Genomic DNA, 20,549 nt, shown 5'->3' on the forward strand with positions numbered 1-20,549 from the left:
GTTGGTTAAAACCACATTCCCGCTTATTTACTCTGTTCCACCTGACTGCGCAATCCACTGTCTCATCAGCCCAGCCAGGCAATTTATAAACTTGATCTCCACTCTGAAAAGCATCTAGACATTATCTCACATTGCACACTAACATTTAGTTTTCAACAGTGGACATTTGTGTATAAACCTTGCTATCTGTCTCTCTGACATTTGCAACATTGTTTCAATATTCAAATTTGATCTCCAGCTGTCCCATAGTAATGAACGTGTAGGCAGTCTGGATGAGACAGACAGGCATTTTTATGGCTATATATACAAATAAATGTACATTTTAAAAAAGGTAAAACGAAATGAAGTGCAGCTAGTTTGCATTCTTTCCAGCTTCAGTTTGAAGTGATTGTGTTGGCTGTGTTGTTGGCTAGCTCCTCTGAAAAATAGTGTCCTGATGAAGGATCACATTTTCTATATCAGGCGAAATTGCGGCTCATTAGCTCATTGTAATGGATGCGGTGAAATAAATCTCACTAGAAAACAGGTTTAAACAAATGCAAATGCAGCTACTGTTGTTATTCTGGCTGCACTGTTTGACACGACTGTAAATTAACTGTAGTTGGCTAGCTAGCAAGCAAGGGATAAGAACGTTGGCAGCCAGTATGGCAATGGAACATTTAGAACGAATGACTGGGTCGCGTCCATAGATACAGAACAAAAAAACAACTGGGTCGCAGCTCTGGCAACTGAATCGATAGAACGAATGGCTTGGGCAGCAACCCTAAATTTGTGCCAGGACTGTATCATATGGAAGGATAAAATACTATAAATAAATTCAAGAAAATAATTTTTTTTAAATGAAAATATGTCAATCATTATTTGAAAATGTTGGTAACCTTTTGTATAAAAGTAATAATGCCCTCGAACCCGGTGTTTGGAGGATATACTTGCATGGTTTGCCGACCATCGACTTAGTCTCGGGCCTAACAACATCCTGCCAATATATCCTCCAAACACCGGCATCTACGGCATTGTCACTAAAGTGGCGAACCATGCATGTTTCGAACGCACCCATACGTCGCAAAAATATGACGTTGAATGTGGTGACGTGTCGCTGTTGACAGTGGCGTGTGCTGCCGTGCTACTGACAGAAATGGCTGTTGATATAACTGTACTGTTCAAAGCCAGTGTCAAAACGGTAAAAACACGAAATAAAGCTATCGGAGTAGGGTTTGATTTGCCTAAAGATGAAATCTTCAAGAAAAGCAGACCCAAACATGGATTTTCTCTCAAGGCGAAGGAAGTGGTGAGTGACATTCACTGCACAGGCTAACGTTTGCCTTGCTAGCTAACGTTAGTTAATGTAGCTAATGTATTTTAATAACAGTTGTGTAGAGATGGAAATTGATAGAGTTCGCGTGCCGTTATAGCTAATGGTAGCTAGCTAGCTCGTCAGTTAGATAACGTTAGCCGAGTCAGAGGCTAGCGTGCTAACGACATTAGTCAAATGTATCTGGAAGTCGTGAAAGTTAACACCTAACGTTAGCTAACAACGAGCCAGCTATCTAAAAAGGCCTAGGTCTATGACGTGCTCGCTACTTATATCGACCTCTAAGTAAACAATAATACTTTGCTCAAACGTTCAGAACTTGGCATGTAACTTAGCTAACCGCCTACTACTTTTTGCATTTGACAGGTTAGTGGTGCGTTCCAGATCGCTTTACATACCGTCAGTGTATTCTACTAGCTAGATAGCTACACATTTTCTGCGCAAAAGTGGACAGTCACAGATTGTTGGACTGTTGCCTCATGTAATTGTGGTTCATGAGACTAACATATATTCTTGAGCACAATTCGATTTACTGAGTAACACTCTCCATATTTTCAAGCATAGGTGTGGCAGCATCAGGTTATGGGTATTCTTGTAATCGTCGTGAATATAAAAAAAACGGAATGGAGCCAATCACAGGCAAACTCCTAGAGGAAAACTGCTTTCCACCAGACACTGGGAGATTAATCCAACTTTCAGCAGGATAATAACCTAATAACCTAACGCATAAGGCCAAATCTACACTGGAGATGTAGAAGACTGAATGTTCCTGAGTGGCCGAGTTACAGTTTTGACATAAATCTATTTAAAAATCTATAGCCAGACCTGAAAATGTTTGTCTTGCAATGATCAACAACCAATTTGACAGAGCTTGAAGACGTTTGAAAATAATAATGGGCAAATATTAGGCTTGGGTGTATTTGGAAATAGCCACAGGATGTTTTTTGAATACTGTTTTGAAATGTTTCTATACATTTTACTATTTGTAGCTACATTTTTAGGAAATACCTGCCATCAACTCGTGCAATATGTTAGAAGATAAAACCGATTGGTTTCTTCATTTCACCTGTCATAGTATTTTGCATTATGAAGCTTACCATAGTTCCCCAGAACAGTTGAGCCAGTCATGTGTTTGTTTGTAAATAGCACAACTGGGGAAAGCAGGAACAGTCGAGTCCAGCTGTCACATTTTATATTGAAAGTCGTGTTTTTTGTTGTTGCTTCAATAGAGTTATCGGATGTACAACTATAGTTTTTCTTCACAGAAAATACTTTAGTGCAAGCACAAAATTAGTCTGATGCTGAGCAGAAATTACAATAAAAAGCATTTTAGATCTGCGTTTACAAAACGCAGCAAGATATGTATTATGCGTTTAGAATTTTTTTTCCTGCATGAAAAATGAAGAATTCTGCGTTAACATGACCCCTAAATGTTTTACTTACTAGTTAGCTAAGTAAGTGGCTGAATTAATAAGGTGTCAGGGCATCATATTGTCGTCTTTTTGCTGTGTTTGAGAAGTCAAATCCCTCTAGATTTCCTTGCGTTTTTTTCTCCTCCGTTCTCAGCCCATCTGCTCGGCTGTAACACAACAAAATGTGGAATAAGTGGAGGGTATATGAGTACTTTTTGAATGCACTGTAGGTAGGGGTAAAGTGACTGGGCAACAGGATAGAAAATAGACAGTACCAGCGTATGTGCTGAGTGGGAAAGTGTGTGGAATCAGTATGCATATGTGTTTGTGAGCATACAGTGCATTCAGAAAGTATTCAGACCCCTTTATTTTTCCCCACATTATGTTACGTTACAGCCTTGTTAAAAAATTGATCAAGTTGTATTTTTCCTCATCAGTCTATACACAATATCCCATAATGACAAAGCAAAAACAGGTTTTTAGAAAATTTGGCAAATATATATATATATATGTTTTTTAAAGTATTCAGATCCTTTACCCAGTACTTTGTTGAAGCACATTTGGCAGTGATTACAGCCTCCCGTCTTCTTGGGTATGACGCTACAAGGTTGGCACACCTGTATTTGGGGAGTTTCTCGCATTCTTCTCTGCAGATCCTCTCAAGCTCTGTCAAGTTGGATGAGGAGCGTTGCTGCACAGCTATTTTCATGTCTGTCCGGAGATGTGCGATGGGGTTCAAGTCCAGGCTCTGGCTGGGCCACTCAAGGACATTCAGAGACTTGTCCCGAAGCCACTCCTGCATTGTCTTGGCAGTGTGCTTGGGTCGTTATCCTGTTGGAAGGTGTACGTTTACCCCAGTCTGAGGTCCTAAGCGCTCTGGAGTGGGTTTTTATCAAGAATCTCTCTATGCTTTGCTCCATTCCTTTCCCTCGATCCTGACTAGTCTCCCAGTCCCTGCTGCTGATCCTGCCACCACCATGCTTCACCGTAGGGATGGTATTGGCCAGATGATGACCGGTGCCTGGTTTCCTCCAGATGTGACACTTGGTATTCAGGCCAGAGTTCAATCTTGGTTTCATCAGTCCAAAGAATCTTGTTTCTCATGGTCTGAGAGTCTTTAGGTGCCTTTGGGCAAACTCCAAGCAGGCTGTCATGTGCCTTTTTACTGAGGAGTGGCTTCCGTCTGGTCACTCTACCATAAAGACCTGATTTGTGGGGTGCTACAGAGATGGTTGTCCTTCTCGAAGGTTCTCACATCTCCACAGAGGAACTCTGGCGCTCTGTCAGGGTGACCATCGGGTTCTTGGTCACCATCCCTGACCAAGGCCCTTCTCCCGATTGTTCAGTTTGGCCGGGCGGCCAGCTCTCGGAAGAGTCTTGGTTCCAAACTTCTTCCATTTAAGAATGATGGGGATCTTCAATGCTAAAGAAATGTTTTGGTACCCTTCCCCAGATATGTGCCTCGACACAGTCCTGTCTCAGCTCTACGGACAATTCCTTCGACCTCAAAGCTTGTTTTTTTTCTCTGACATGCACTGTCAACTCTGGTTACTTATATAGACAGGTGTGTGCCTTTCCAAATCATGTCCAATCAATTGAATTTACTACAGGTGGACTCGAAGTTGTAGAAACACCTCAAGGATGTTCAATGAAAACAGGATGCATCTGAGCTCAATTTCGAGTCTTATAGCAAAGGGTCTGAATACTTACATAAATAAGGTATTTGTTTAAAATAAATATTTAATACATTTGCAAAACATTCTTAACCTGTTTTCGCTTTGTCATTACGGGGTATTGTGTATAGATTGCTGAGGATTATTATTATTTTTTTTTTAAATCAATTTTAGAATAAGGGTGTAACGTAACAAAATGTGAAGGGGTCTGAATACTTTGCCGAATGCACAGTATGTAGTGTGTGTTGGGTTGTGAGGGTAAGTATGTGTGGGTCGAGTCCAGTGTATGTGCATAGAGTTAGTGTAAAAATTGGGTCAATGCAGATACTCCGGGTAGCCATTTAATTAGCTATAACCTGTCTCGTTTGGTAGTCTTATGGCTTGGGGGTAGAAGCTGTTCAGGGTCCTGTTGATTCCAGACTTAGTACTTAGTGCATTAGTACCGCTTGCTGTGCGGTAGCAGAGAGAACAGTCTGGCTTGGGCGGCTGGAGTCTGAAAAAGTTTTGGGCCTTCCTTGATTAAAGCCAGTTCCAATGTTAGCCTAATATGAAACACCCAGTGATGGACCGTCCTGATGAGAGGCTGTGCCCCCCCCCCCCAACACATCTTCCTCTTTTTTCTTACATGTCATTCAAATGCAGTAGGTTGGGAATAGATCCGTGGATCAAGATCTGTGGTCTTCCCGGACTTTCAGACTCTCACCACCACATAGTCGTGACCCATCATTGGTGTAGAAATAAAGAGGACTCATTGAAAGCGACTGGCAAATAGAATAAGTGCGCCACATGCAGCGTGACCACTATGCAGAAGTGAGTATCATGGATACAAGCTCTATCAAAGGCACCTTGAAGAACTCCTCTGGATTTCCCCAGGGACATCAGCTCTTGATCCATACCTGATGTCCCCACCAACCATAGCCAGGAGAAACAAGCCCAGTCACTCAGCTCCACACAACTATGCTTTGTTATGCCTCTCGCACCCCTGTTGCAACGATATTGGAAATGATGGTTTAATGAAAGCAGGGATGCTGATTTGAGGAAACTCAAACCTAGCCTGTGGTGCCCACCCCCCGACCCTGGGCCCCCACCCTCCCGCTGTCTCCCCTGTGCTACCGATATCATCTGAAACGATCTTGGTGAACCAATGTTTGGAGAAATTGAAATTTTGGAATGTCCTCACTGCATACAGTTATGTGGTGGTTTTCATCTGCCCCCACCCCCTCATCCTTTTCTCTGTAAGACTTCAGATTCAGGATCCATTATTTTTTCTGTGTGCGAGCCCTCTCTTCACATGTTTGATTCCATAAACATGCTGCAATAACATTTTCTTTCAGCTTTCTAACAATTTCTTGAGGAAAGCCGATCCTCCCAAGAGCCAGTGATTAAAGGTGGAAGATCAAAGCAGAGAAAACATTAAATTAGGTCCCAAGTAACAATGTTGACGGCCGGCCCCTAATGCTGAACATATGTGGGCGCCCTCCAAGACATGCACTGCCTTCTCAGTTCCCAGTGACACTTCACAAAACAGATAGGGAGGAAAAACTTCAAAGTAAACAAATATAAAGTAGCATGTATGGGTTGTTTTTTTTTCTCTCTCTTAAAACTTTACCCTTTGCAGCAAGTGAACCTTTTTTATGGCGAAGCAAAATGCTTGATGGACAAGTAAGAGCGGCTAGTAAGTGTCTAGGGTGCGGTGATCGGGAGGGAATCTTTTACCTCATGGGTCGGTTTGGGGCACTGTGATCTCAGTTTCACCGCTCTCCTCCTCATCTCCACAGCAGGCTGCTCTTCTCGTGTTTAAATGCAGGAGGTCACCTCGAAATTGTTAAAATCAGGAGCGCCGTTCCACAATGGACTGCTTTTTACTGTGTTTTCTTTGAATGTCCGAAAAGTGAGGTGATCAGCCAGCACTTAGAAATATGTGTTTTATTACCCAACTCGAGCGAGGTAGGGGTTGCCCTCTCATGGCGTATTTTGAAATGGAAATTAGAATCTGGTATATTCTCAAAACATCGAGTTACATTTTGATAACCTGGGTGCATTTTCAGACTTTATTTTTCTGTTCACAAGTGAACTGTCAATGTCTGAGAAATTCCCTAAAACAGTCTCTCCTATTGGGGAAAAACACTTTCTGTCAAAATCTAAGGATTTGAAGTGCTTACACAGGGCAGTAAATGTGATGCTTTGATGGAATGTAGCTGCTCTAAAAATAGAAAGCCATAGTCTGTCTAACTGTTAGGCTAAGAGATAAGGTACAAGCCTAGGCTATATTTGTTGGCCCCATTACCTGAGAATCACACACCTAATTTGAACAAATCTCTTCACCCCATTTGCTTCCTCTTCTCCCTTTTGACACAGAGCAAGTTTTTGCATGTCACCTCACAATAATTGCCATGAACCTGCATCCGCTGTCATGATCAGTGATTTATGTTTTGTAGTCTCACTAGTCTTTATCTCACACACAGTTTTTTAATTTTTTTAAAAATAAATATATCTATTTCTCTCACTCACTCATCAACTGCATTCTCTCACCATCAGGTTGGGATTTGAGGGGATTTACCTGATCTGAATGTCCTGCTAAACACTGTCTTTACCAGTTGGTTTCATCTCTGCTCTGTTTTCGCACGGAGGCCAGGAAAATGTAATTTCGAGGCATCAAATGCAAGTGCGGAATACAATCTTATCTAGCATTTCCCCACAGACATTTCAAGAAAGGGGATTTTGGCAGTTTGGCAAAAAAATCAAGTGTAAAATATGGAGACGTAAATGCACAAACACAGGTCTGTGGACGAGTGTCAAACTTAGGGGGCAGCGAGATGAAATCCAGATACTTGGCAGACTAAACAGTATAATTGTAACAAAAATACTGTACTGCTTCAGAGACACAGGCTTTATAGGCAAAGTTCAGATTGATATGAGCCATAACGTCATTATTTAATTAAGCAATGAGGCTCATTCCTTGACAAATAGGCCTAGGTCACATAAGACAATAAGTAATCAATAGGATAATTGGTTACTCAAACATTCTCAATTAAGTTATTATTTAACATATCTGTATTAAAATAGGCAGAAAAATGTCCTCAATCACAAACTAGGGAACATCCACTCTCAGGCTCAGGGACAACCAGAACAAACCTTAGAGGGGAAAGCGACTTTTCTCAAAACAATTGTAAACTATTTCAGGGCTTTTGTAATAGGACAAACCATAAGGTGTTGCATAAAAGCTTACTTCGTTTAAAAAATATATTTTCACCTCATTTGTTTCGTACAAACCTTTTTCACAAAGACACGATAAACATTGAACATGTGTCAGAATTAGGCAAACCTAATTACCAGTTAATATTTGCATTTGGGTAGCCTACATTAGTTTAATCTAGTCTGTTCTACCGTGGTCACCATATACACAGGCCTCGAGGGGAATGTGTCCATCTGTGTGTTTCATCAATGAATCTCTGAAGTGCAACAAAACCAAACATTAGTGTTGCTCAACTACCCAACAAACAACACAACATGCAGGTTTGTTAGTCATGTTTTCCATTAAAGTTCAAAACAAAGACTGGGCTAAAATAAGTGAAGGGGTAGAGGTTCTGAGGGGAAGTCTGATGTGTTCCCAATTCCTTTCTTTCTCAATGAAGCTCGAAAATTGACATGGTTCGCATCCATTGTAGTCAGGAGAGAGCGCTGCTTTGAACAGGATAAACCTCAGAGCCTTTGTTCATCAAGTGAACACGTTCAAAAGGAAAATAATGTTTTTAAATACAGTGATGTGCACAACTTGGATGCATTTGCAAAACAAGATGCTGCTGTTGAGTTTTCAGAAACAATTTACTTGTCGAGGGCAAAATCTCGACATCTGACATTAGAGCAACAGGAGAAAGACAGTGGTCTCCTCGTTAAACTTATACTTTGTTCTTTGTTTATGCTGCGTTGATGTGACTCCAAAAAGTCGGATTGGATGGCATGAAAACTCGTGGACTACCGTACGCTTCTTGGCAGTTGGCCTGGCTAGCTGGTTAGAAGAACACGCTAACTTACGGCCAACATTTTTAACTGAATAAATAAAGCACTTTGAACCACAAAGTGGACCCAGTGGATGGTATTTTGTGGCAGAATTTGCTGTCGTCATCTCATTGAAAACAGTGACATCCGGTATCATCCTGCCGCCGTGAGTCTGCTATGGGAACACCGCAGTATTCATAGGCCTAGTTTTAACTAAAACAATAAAACTTATTTTGGTATTTAATGTATTTTTCTCTATTTCTTTTGAAATCTGAGATGTTTAGGAATGTTTGCTGTAGTCCAGATTATTACCCTACAACATGCACATTCTTTGACAATTTTTTTTTTTTTTAAGTGCCTAGATTGCCTTTGAATGCGAGCGTAGATTATTGACTGCGTTGCTGTGACTGACCAGAAATCTCAATTTCTAATACTCAAGATTAAATGCAGTGAAAAAAATCAATGTGGCGACGTCCCCTCCACTGCATAGAGCTTTAAGTGTTTATCATAGTGTCTTCTTTGAACAATTAGGCTAGTTATAGTCTATAGATCTCAAATCAGATTTGGACAGGCTTCAAAATGGACAGCTCGGGGTCAAGCAATGGAGTCTGGGTGATCATTATCAAATTGTCTCAGTTACCTGGTTTTAGTCAAATAAAGAGCCTACCCAGACTGACTTAAGAAAAAATCAGCTGACTAAGTATTTTTTTACATTTTTATAATAATGCACTGTGATGGTTTGTTTGCGCTTCGTACAGGCTGAGGGGCAGGAGAGAGTGAGAAGATAAAGTGGGGGTCCTTGATGATGATGAGATTAGATGTAGCCCGGCAGACTGTCTCCTCCTGCTGCCTCGCTCCAAACACAACATACGCGCGCACAAGCACATTTCATATACATTCGCATACTTTGGCAGGGACACACACGCACTCTCCTCCAGCCGCAAGCACAAGGCTACCCCCTTCCTCATTGTTTAGGTATTACTAGCTCTTTAGAGTCTTAAGTTACAAGAGCAATTGATCCCGGTGACCCCCTGCAAACCCTGGAGGTTGCAGTGGGAATCTGAGCCCAAATGTATACACACAGGAGACAGATCAACCCCCCCGAACCAGCACTCTTGACATCTTCTCTCTTCTCCTCTGTTCTCTCCTGAAAGCCAGTGGGGATCCAATACTGGCAGCCTATTGCTACCTGCCGGTGAGAAGGTGTGATACAAAAGCAGAATGTAGCCCGTTATTTCAAATAGCACATTAGTAATCTAGTGTATGCCAAAATAGCATGATATGGGTTTATAGCTGCGATTTATATAGTCAGTGTCTGGGAGAAGAGGAAAATAAAGACACTCAGGCCCCTGAGGATTGGAGTTGCCCATCCCAGACAGGGCATTCATCTTGAATCTAACGACACAGACAGCAGACAACAACACAGACAGCAGACAACAACACAGACAGCAGACAACAACACAGACAGCAGACAACAACACACTCCTGCCTTTCAACCATGGGAACATTGTGCTTCACTCAACCCCTTCACAAGTGCTCTGAACAACGATTAACTTTTGACCCCTGATAATTGTATTATTACAAGGGTCGACTCACCGCCACAGCCCTTTACTCGGTTATCTTAAACCTGCTCTGTTCTAATTGCTCTGAAGCAATGTCACACCTCGAGTCGTCTATGCTTATTTGCTTCCTAGGAGAGGTGATGGGTTTCAAGCAAATTGTAGCTCTGTATTTATTTTTTTATTTTTAACCTTTTCTTTTCAAAGTCCTGTCGTTTTCTTCTCGTTGATATTTTTAGAGTCGCCATTAGAGACCAAGACCCAGGTCGTGCTTTTACCACTGCAGCAATTTGATAATTACGGTCATTAGAAGAAAAAAACTGGGCCGAAGACGGCGTAGTTTGGCTTTAGAAAAATATTCCCGCTCGCCCTGGGTCTCTGTCACAGTCGAACTCATTGTGTCATTTTCAACATGGCGCTTGTCTGGATTCTCTCATAAGAAAAAAATACCTATATTTTCACAAACAGAGCCTGCTGTGTGTGTAGTCTGTCCTTCTTGCGCTCCACTCTGTGGATGGGGAAGCAATTAAGGGTTTTTCGATGTTAACCGAATTATAGGAGCAAATATTGGATTCCACAGAGTTTCCTCTGGTTTTCCTGTGCACACATCTTCCCTGACATTTTATCTGTGATACATAGTCGACAGATTCTACATTTCAGGCGTATTTAAATGTTTTCTGTCAGGGAGCAACAGTGTATAGAAGAGTATAATTTTATTTACATGAGCTAGACTAACAAGAAAATTGCCAGTTTGAATTTGGTATGTCCTGCGGTAAACAAATATTAATTTGTAAAATTCAGAATGGATAGAGCGAGACAGATGGACAAGGTGGCCTGTCACAGTCAATGACTGCTAAGTTTGGTCATTTTAAAGGAAGGCCTAACTTGAGACATGCAAGCAGGGCCTGAAACGAACTCTTTGGTCTACCAGTGAATGAATGAAATCCACCAACCTCTCAGACGTCTTTGCAGCATTCGGCTGTGCGAGACATATAATATTGTCATCTTCAACCTAGCGTTGTTCCTATGGATACACTCATAATGGCTACCAGTCCACCCATTATGCCATTATTGACTTGAATGGGGACACCCGTTCTATTCATTCTATTTCTATGGCAGCACATGCAGTCAGGAGCGGAGAAAATGTGTAAAAAATAATAATAATTATATACATACATGCATACAGTACCAGTCAAAAGTTTGGACACACCTACTGAGTCAAGGGTTTCTCTTTATTTTTTAAAACTATTTTCTACATTGTAGAATAAAAGTGAAGACATCAAAACTATGAAATAACATATCATTTAGTAACTAAAAAAAGTGTTAAATCAAAATATATTTTGTATTTGAGATTCTTCAAAGTAGCCAGCCTTTGCCTTGATGACAGCTTTGCAAACTCTTGGCATTCTCTCAACCAACTTCATGAGTTCGTCACCTGGAATGCATTTCAATGAACAGGTGTGCCTTGTTAAAAGTTTGTGGAATTTCTTTCTTTCTTAATGCGTTTGAGCCAATTAGTAGTGTTGTGACAAGGTAGGGGTGGTATACAGAAGATAGCCCTATTTGGTAAAAGACCAAGTCCATATTATGGCAAGACCAGCTCAAATAAGCAAAGAGAAACGACAGTCCATCATTACTTTAAGACATGACAGGGACAAAATCATGAAGAGGAAAAGACATGTGGCCCACAAATAGACAGCGAGACATGAAGACATTGATAGACTTCTCTAATGTGTTTTCTCTTCATTTTGACAGATCTCCAACATCACCAAGCTGAAAGACTTTCTGCTGCAGCACAGGAAGGACTATGTGAATGCTGGAAGGTAATCCTCGTCTCAGGTCACCAAACCCTGCCCTTTTGACTGTCTGTTTTCAACGGCGACTTTCATGTGGCTATAAGATGTAGGGCTAATCCCTTTTCACATGTTTGTCCTAAAGAAAATCCTCCAGGAAAGGTTCAACTCGGCCTCCACGTGGATTGGGATGTATCTAACCTTTTGACAACTTGATTGAGCTTTTTACTCTTTGAAACATCAGTCTCATAAAGGATCCAAAAAAGGTTTTAACCTTCTCAACCCTAGAGCCTTCATTGTCAAAGAAGTAGATGGCATTAACTAATCACCATAAGCCTAAGCAGTAGTTATATAGGCTTAGGGGCTAAAGTGGGCGGAGCGTCTGTCCTGTTTGTCCTGGTCTGGTCTGGTGTGTCTCTGTCTCTGTGTCTGTCTGTCTGTCTGTCGAGTTGACTGCAGGCTGTGTTGCAGGCTCTAAGGTCTGACTGGTCTAATTGAGGTGGGTGGTTGGGAAAGGCAGGCGCTGGCACAAGGTCAGTAGCGAGTGGGGTGGTCTTTTGGAGACTCAGTCTAATTGGGTGGAATAATTGAGCTGCAACCAAGTGAAGAGCAAATCACGCCCTGGGACTAATCATAGGCTTCATCTGGTCAAGGCCCCGAGGGCAGTGTGTGCGCGCTCGCAGGGCGGGCCTTGAAAAACGTTTTCACATTTTCTTGCCTTAGTTTAGAGCCATCCCCCCAAAGAAATGTGACTAAAAACCTGTCACGTGCATTAAGAATGTAATAAATTAAAACATTAGTTTACATGGGAAGAAGTACATTATGTGATCTTCCCATAGAATTGACTTAAGTATTTATTTGGATTTTTTAAACGTATTAAACACTGCAAACACAGGAAAGGTCTGGGTGCCATTTTTCATGTTTCTTTGACAGAAAATGAAAAATGAGCATGTCAGTCATCCTGAACTGAGGGAATGATCTATGAGCTGTAAATTAGGAATCCACTAGAGGGCAACATAGGCTTAGCACTTTGATTTAACTGTAGAGAATCTGCAGACCTTCATTACAGCAAACCTGGGTCCAAATATGATTTGTTTCCTTTCAATTGCTTTGTGTGTTTTGTAGTCTCATCTCGTCAGACCTAACCCGGATGACAGACAATGAGCGAGACCAGATCGACCAGGACGCCCAGATCTTCATGAGAACCTGCTCTGAAGCCATCAAGCAGCTCCGCTCTGAAGGTGTGTGTGTGTGTGTGTGTGTGTGTGTGTGTGTGTGTGTGTGTTTTAAGGCCATGGTGGCGAAGTAAATACAATATAGCAAGTGAAACACTGGAATGGTAGATTTGCAGTGGAAGAATGTGCAAAGTAGATATAAATAAATATTTCAAGGGAAGAGGTAAATACAGTAGGGGAAGAGGTAGTTGTTTGGGCTAAATTATAGATGGGCTATGTGCAGTAATCTGTGAGCTGCTCTAACAGCTGGTGCTTAAAGCTAGTGAGAGAGATAAGTGTTTCCAGTTTCAGAGATTTTTGTAGTTCGTTCCAGTCATTGGCAGCAGAGAAACTGGAAGGAGAGGCGGCCAAATGAAGAATTGGTTTTGGGGGTGACCAGAGAGATATACCTGCTGGAGCGCGTGCTACAGGTGGGTGCTGCTATGGTCACCAGCGAGCTGGGATAAGAGTGGACTTTACCTAGCAGGGTCTTGTAGATGACCTGGAGCCAGTGGGTTTGGCGACGAGTATGAAGCGAGGGCCAGCCAACGAGAGCTTACAGGTCGCAGTGGTGGGTAGTATATGGGGCTTTGGTGACAAAACGGATGGCACTGTGATAGACTGCATCCAATTTATTGAATAGGGTATTGGAGGCTATTTTGTAGATGACATCGCCCAAAGTCGAGGATCGGTAGGATGGTCAGTTTTACGAGGGTATGTTTGGCAGCATGAGTGAAGGAAGCCAATTTTAGATTTAACTTTGGATTGGAGATGTTTGATGTGAGTCTGGAAGGAGAGTTTACAGTCTAACCAGACACCTAGGTAGTTGTCCACATATTCTAAGTCAGAACCATCCAGAGTGGTGATACTGGACGGGCGGGCAGGTGCAGGCAGTGATCGGTTGAAAAGCATGCATTTAGTTTTACTTGTATTCAAAAGCCGTTGGAGGCCACGGAAGGAGAGCTGTATGGCATTGAAGCTCGTCTGGAGGGTTGTTAACACAGTGTTCAAAGAAGGGCCAGAAGTATACAGAATGGTGTCGTCTGCGTAGAGGTGGATCAGAGACTCACCAGCAGCAAGAGCTACATCATTGATGTATACAGAGAAGAGAGTCGGCCCAAGAATGGAACCCTGTGGCACTCCCATAGAGACTGCCAGAGGCCAAGACAACAGGCCCTCCGATTTGACACACTGAACTCTATCAGAGAAGCAGTTGATGAACCAGGCTAGGCAATTATTTGAGAAACCAAAGCTATCGACTCTGCCGATGAGGATGTGGTGATTGACAGAGTCGAAAGCCTTGGCCAGGTCGATGAATACAGCTGCACAGTAATGTCTCTTATCGATGGCGGTTATGATGTCGTTTAGGAGCTTGAGCGTCCTAAACTGAGGTGCACCCATGACCAGCTCTGAAACCAGATTGCATACCGGAGAAGGTACGGTGCGATTCAAAATGGTCGGTAATCTGTTTGTTAACTTGGCTTTCGAAGACATTGGAAAGACAGAGTAGGATAGATAAAGGTCTGTAGCAGTTTGGGTCTAGAGTGTCACCCCCTTGAAGAGGGGGATGACCGCGGCAGCTTTCCAATCTTTCGGAATCTGACGACACGAAAGAGAGGTTGAACAGTCTAGTAATATGGGTTGCAACAATTTCGGCAGATAATTTTAGAAAGAGAGTGTCCAGATTGTCTAGCCTGGCTGATTTGTCTGGGTCCAGATTTTGCAGCTCTTTCAGAATATCAGCTGACTGGATTTGGGAGAAGGAGAAATGGGGAAGGCTTGGGCGAGTTGCTGTGGAGGTTGCAGTGCTGTTGACCGGGGTAGGGGTAGCCAGGTGGAAAGCATGGCCAGCCGTAGAAAAATGCTTATTGAAATTCTCAATTATAGTGGATTTATTGGTGGTGACAGAGTTTCCTATCCTCAGTGCAGTGGGCAGCTGGGAGGAGATGTTCTTATTCTCCATGGACTTTACAGTGTCCCAGAACTTTTTTGAGTTTATGTTGCAAGAAGCAAATTTCTGCTTGAAAAAGCTAGCCTTGGCTTTTCTAACTGCCTCTGTATATTGGTTTCTAACTTCCCTGAAACGTTGCATATCACGAGGGCTGTTCGATGCTAATGCAGAACGCCATAGGATGTTTTTGTGTTGGTTAAGTGCAGTCAGGTCTGGAGAGAACCAAGGGCTATATCTGTTCCTGGTTCTAAATTTCTTGAATGGGTCATGCTTATTTAAGATGGTGAGGAAGGCATTTTTTAAAAATAACCAGGCATCCTCTACTGACGGGGTGAGGTCAATGTCCTTCCAGGATACCCGGGCCAGGTCGATTAGAAAGGCCTGCTCGCTGAAGTGTTTCAGGAAGTGCTTGACAGTGATGAGTGATCGCTTGACCGCTGACCCATTACAGATGCAGGCAATGAGGCAGTGATCGCTGAGATCTTGGTTGAAAACAGCAGAGGTGTATTTAGAGGACAAGTTGGTTAGGATGATATCTATGAGGGTGCCCGTGTTTATGGCTTTGGGGTGGTACCTGGTAGGTTCATTGATCATTTGTGTGAGATTGAGGGCATCAAGCTTCGATTGTAGGATGGCTGGGGTGTTAAGCATGTCCCAGTTTAGGTCACCTAGCAGCATGAGCTCTGAAGATAGATGGGGGGCAATCAGTTCACATATGGTGTCCAGAGCACAGCTGGGGGCAGAGGGTGGTCTATAGCAGGTGGCAACGGTGAGAGACTTGTTTATAGAGGTGGATTTTTAAAAGTAGAAGTTCAAACTGTTTGGGTACAGACCTGTATAGTAGGACAGAACTCTGCAAGCTATCTCTGCAGTAGATTGAAACACCGGTGGTCTTCCTAAGCCAGGATTCAGACACGGCTAGGACATCCGGGTTGGCAGAGTGTGCTAAAGCAGTGAATAAAACAAACTTAGGGAGGATGCTTCTAATGTTAACATGCATGGAACCAAGGCTATTGCGGTTACAGAAGTCATAAAAAGAGAGCGCCTGGGGAATAGGAGTGGAGCTAGGCATTGCAGGGCCTGGATTCACCTCTACATCACCAGAGGAACAGAGGAGGCGTAGGATAAGGGTATGGCTAAAAGCTATGAGAATTGGTCGTCTAGGACGTCTGGAAACAGAGAGTAGGATGTGAATACAGTGCAGGTAAACCTAGGCAGTGAGTGATGATGAGAGAGATATTCTCTAGAAACATCATTGAAACCAGGTGATGTCATCATATGTGGGTGGTGGAACTGAAAGATTGGATAAGGTATAATGAGCAGGGCTAGAGTGAAACAGCTCTACAGTGAAATAAGCCAATAAACACTAACCAGAACCGCAATGGACAAGGCATATTGCCATTAAGGAGAGGCATGCTTAGCCGAGTGATCATAAGGGTCCAGTGAGTAGTGAGGTTGGTTGGGGTCACAGCGATTCAGACAGCTAGCCGGGTCAGGGGTAGCAAGCTGGCAGAGGATGGAGGTCTGTTTTTAGCCACCTTGTGCGTTTCTGTCGGTAGATTAGTGGGGTTCCATGTGGTAGAGGAAACCAATCCAATTGGCAAAATAGATATAGTTATAGTGACCCAAGAAAATTGTCCGATGGACCTATTCAGATAGCAGCCGATAAGATGGCTAACGATGAGCGGGCCGCAGATAGGCGTTCAGGTAACGTCGGGACGGAGGGGCCAGTTGGATAACTCCCTCGGGCAGATAACGTCGGTATTCCAGTCGTGAAGGCCTGGTGGGGCTCCGCGTCCGTAGTAAAATGGGTCCGGATAGGTGATTGTAGCCCAGGAGAGACTGATGGTACTCTTCAGCTGGCTAGCTCCGGAATAATTGATGTTTGCTCCGGGACCGACGTAAGCCAATAGTCACTCGGATAGCAGCTAGCTAGCTGCAAGATCCAGGTGTAAATGTCCAGAGCTTGCGGTAGAAATCCGGGGATATGGAGAGAAATAGGTCCGGTATGCTCTGGTCTGAGTCGCGTTGTACCAAACTGGTGAAAGCTTTTCGAGCTCAAGTATAGCTGATGACCGCCAACCGTGGTTAGCTGAATACTAACGTTTGCCAGTGAATTGGCTAGCTTCTGTTGTGGATTTCAGATTTGAGGTCAATAATACTTTTTTAAAAATGAATTGGTGAGGCGGGTTGCAGGAGAGTGTTTTGAAGTAGAGTTTTTAGAAAATAAAAAAAAAGAAAATCCACCATAATTTGCAAATAAATTCATTAACAGTCCTACAATGTGATTTTCTGGATTTTTTTTCTCTAATTTTGTCTGTCATAGTTGAAGTGTACCTATGATGAAAATTACAGGCCTCATCTTTTTAAGTGGGAGAACTTGCACAATTGGTGGCTGACAATACCTTTTTGCCCCACTGTATATACACGGGACACGACAAGACGAGGACAAAGGACGTCTGACTGCTATGCCATCTTGGATGATGACGAGACATACTGTATAATACACAATAATAACAACCCTTTTGTCCTTTATTGTCGCCCTTCCAGCCGAGAAGCAGGTCATACCGGCACAAATCAGAGAGCACAGGGGGGCGGTCCTCGACCTCATCGAGATATATTTGAGAGGTGGGCTCATTGGCGACGTCACGATATATTTGACGTCAGTGCATATTGTAAGTACTTTGTAATAATGTCGACAATATCGGATTTGTGTTGATCATCCCTGTTTGCAGGAGTATGCAAGCTTTACTCCGAGCAGAGGGCTATAAGAGTGAAGAGAGTGGTGGACAAGAAGAGACTGTGAGTGTTTTAAAGATATTTTTATTTAAAGTTGAACAAATTGCAATGGAAGGTTAAAAGTAATCACATCTATTATGGAAGAAAATACCTTGAGTTATTCATTTATTGACAGAATTCTTGATTTCGGGGACCGTTGAGTTGAATTCTGACAAATGTATATTCATAACACATTGTTTATTTGTGAATGATTCTTCATTCATTGACAACATTTTGGCAGTAAGCCATCTCCATAATATATGCTTTGACCTTGCCTTGTGTTTTTTCGGGGGGCTTTTAGGAAGCCTGACCTTGTCTTTGGTGTTTTGCTATTACTCCAGGTCCAGACTAGAGCCAGAGCACCACCACAGTAGGGTGGCGGTAGAGAGAAGCTCACCGGCGGAGCAGCACAGCGAGGAGAAAACAGCTAAGGAGGAGAGCAGCAGCAGCGGTGGTGGTGAGTACAGAGACCAAGACGAGTTCCCAAAGAGACTCTGGCTGGAAAGAACATCTATTTTGAGTCACTACAGCCGACTATTTACATGGTGTTTGTCTTTATTTACAGCCCCACACATCTCTACATGTAACATGTTATTCTCTCATGGATTTTCATTTATTTACTACTGCCGGTATAATCATTTGACATTTAGCGCTTATTTGCACGTGGAAATCCTAGTGCCTAAAACTCAAATGTTTGAATGAAAATGGTCGACTTCTGTATTTAAAATAAAGCTAATTGGACAGAGGTAATGGGATGGTTATGAAAGGAGTGGTTTTGTGTGATGAAGGGAAATGGATAGAGCGGAAAGTAAATGGCTATGACAGTCACAGGAGTGAATTGAAGTTTGCGTGAGTTTGAAGTGAAGACGGGGTGTATTTCTCCCTTTGTGTTTTCTCCCTGAAGAGCGGAGCGTGACGGAGGTACCGGAGAACAACGTGAGCCTGTGGGAGGAGGGCCAGGGCCGTGTGGAGGACGAGCTCTCGCCTGAGGAGATGCAGATGGTATGGAACTATGGAACAGAGATGTTGTGTATGCTTCTATGTGCTCTCCCTCTCTCTCCGTGTGACTTATATTCTTGCCTTTATGTTGTTGTCTGATGGGTCAGATTCTACACAGCATTTACAATACATGCGTTTCACTCTGTCTAGTTTGAACAAGAGAACCAGAGGCTGGTGAGTGAGATGAGCAACCTAGTAGATGAAGTCAGGTGAGTGTCTAATCAGTCCTTCAGACCATTTATTTTTTACCACTACATTTCTAGATATGACTGAGGTGAAGCAAAGATGAAACAAAGGTGAAAAAGATGAGTCAATCTCCTCCCCGAATGTCTTTCAGGCAAATCGAGGGCAAGGTCGTCGAGATCTCGCGACTCCAGGAGATCTTTGCGGAGAAGGTGCTAATGCAAGTGAGTGACCTCCATTTGGCCATCCCTGAAGGAAAATGCCTCTATTGAAAAGAACGCCCATCCCACTTAATAAAGTGTTATTAGTGTGTGTTACTTATTTCCTGTCGATGCATTGTTCACAGGAAACTGAGATCGACAGTATCCATCAGCTAGTTGTGGGAGCCACTGAAAACGTTAAAGAGGGAAACGAGGACATCCGAGAGGTAATGGCAGGTTATGCTAAACAACCCCAGTAGTTTGCCCTACTCATTATACTGTATATTGTTGTATTTATAGATTACGGCAGTATCCATAGATTTCCATTGGATATAACTTTTATAACCATTTTTTAAAACCAAATATTCAGAACTGACTCTTGAGGTTGCTCAACACAGCCAGTAGTGATCTGTTTTAGCTCTGTATGTTTCATTGTACGCTTAACTTGTTTCCAGGCCATCAAAAACAATGCTGGATTCCGTGTCTGGATCCTCTTCTTCCTTGTCATGTGCTCCTTCTCTCTGCTCTTCCTGGATTGGTACGACAGCTAACCCCCTGAACCTGGCAGAACCAGGAAGTGACATCAGCCCGGGCCTAGCCCTTCACATTGAAGTATATGGTTGGATGGACAGAGTGTTGGGTATAGGACCCCCCCCCCCAGAAAACTGACCCCAGACCAGTGCTTTGATGACAACTTCACTACATGTCAACCGTACTCGAGCCACTAGAAGTCAGTGTAAATGCATGTTACTAGGTAACTCTTCCTGTTCAGCAAAGCACGCTTTTGGCTGAATACAAAGTGCTGTCATCCACCTGCACTGTGTATATATGGGCAGTCGGTATCGCACACATACTGACCACTATGCTTGTTATTGCAGCAACTGTCCTCTGCTGTCTTTCTTAAAAGAAGGAACTGGTTTCTGAACTATTAGTCTTTCTTTCTGTATTGAGATCTTGATATTGTGTACTTATGCTTTGTTGAGATGAAGAAATGTTTTTTTTAAACCCTTGTGGTCTTTCATATGTATTTATTTCAATGGTATGTACACATTTAGAAGATATGAGATAATTAAGCAATAAGGCCCGATGGGGTGTGGGATATGGCCAATATGCCACGGCTAATGGCTGGACTTATCCACGGCGCAACGCGGAGTGCCTGGATACAGCCCTTAGCTGTGGTATATTTTGTCATACCACAGCTTTCAGGGCTCAAACCACCTGGCTAATAATTACTAATATACCAAGAGTTAAGGCTAAGCTTATGCAGATGGGATATTTTCAAGAATAGTTAGTTACAATGAGCGTGTAAGCCTTTTGTTTGTGTGAAGATGGTGGTTATGATCAATCAATGGGAGTATTTGTGTTGGTATAACTTCACATTGCACTTACACTGCTTGTGTAAAAACCTGGTCCGATCACCAATAAAATGAAGCACTACTTATGAATGACATTTTCCATTTCTTTTTTTTTTCTTAT

The 20,549-nt window shown here is 42.7% G+C and overlaps 1 protein-coding gene across 1 annotated transcript; it reads left to right on the forward strand.

Moving 5' to 3' along the window:
• The first annotated feature begins 1,013 nt into the window (after positions 1–1,013).
• On the forward strand, positions 1,014–20,518 carry LOC118389010 (syntaxin-18-like). The gene is made up of 11 exons (XM_035778667.2): positions 1,014–1,288; positions 11,711–11,778; positions 12,874–12,989; positions 17,464–17,541; positions 17,649–17,715; positions 18,033–18,148; positions 18,596–18,693; positions 18,841–18,899; positions 19,028–19,097; positions 19,220–19,300; positions 19,529–20,518. Exons 1-11 carry the CDS (start codon positions 1,136–1,138, stop codon positions 19,622–19,624), a joined length of 1,002 nt encoding a protein of 333 aa, XP_035634560.1. The 5' UTR covers positions 1,014–1,135; the 3' UTR covers positions 19,625–20,518.
• The last annotated feature ends 31 nt before the right edge of the window (positions 20,519–20,549 follow it).

The sequence above is a fragment of the Oncorhynchus keta genome, chromosome 10, assembly GCF_023373465.1.
Source record: "Oncorhynchus keta strain PuntledgeMale-10-30-2019 chromosome 10, Oket_V2, whole genome shotgun sequence".
In the NCBI taxonomy this organism is placed as follows: Eukaryota; Metazoa; Chordata; class Actinopteri; order Salmoniformes; family Salmonidae; genus Oncorhynchus; species Oncorhynchus keta.

Coding starts and splice junctions, on each gene's coding strand:
- LOC118389010 (XM_035778667.2), top strand. CDS start 1,136: ATGGCTGTTGATATAACTGTACTGTTCAAAGCCAGTGTCAAAACGGTA. Junction 1,289..11,710: donor CTCTCAAGGCGAAGGAAGTG/GTGAGTGACATT, acceptor TCATTTTGACAG/ATCTCCAACATCACCAAGCT. Junction 17,542..17,648: donor CATCGAGATATATTTGAGAG/GTGGGCTCATTG, acceptor CCCTGTTTGCAG/GAGTATGCAAGCTTTACTCC.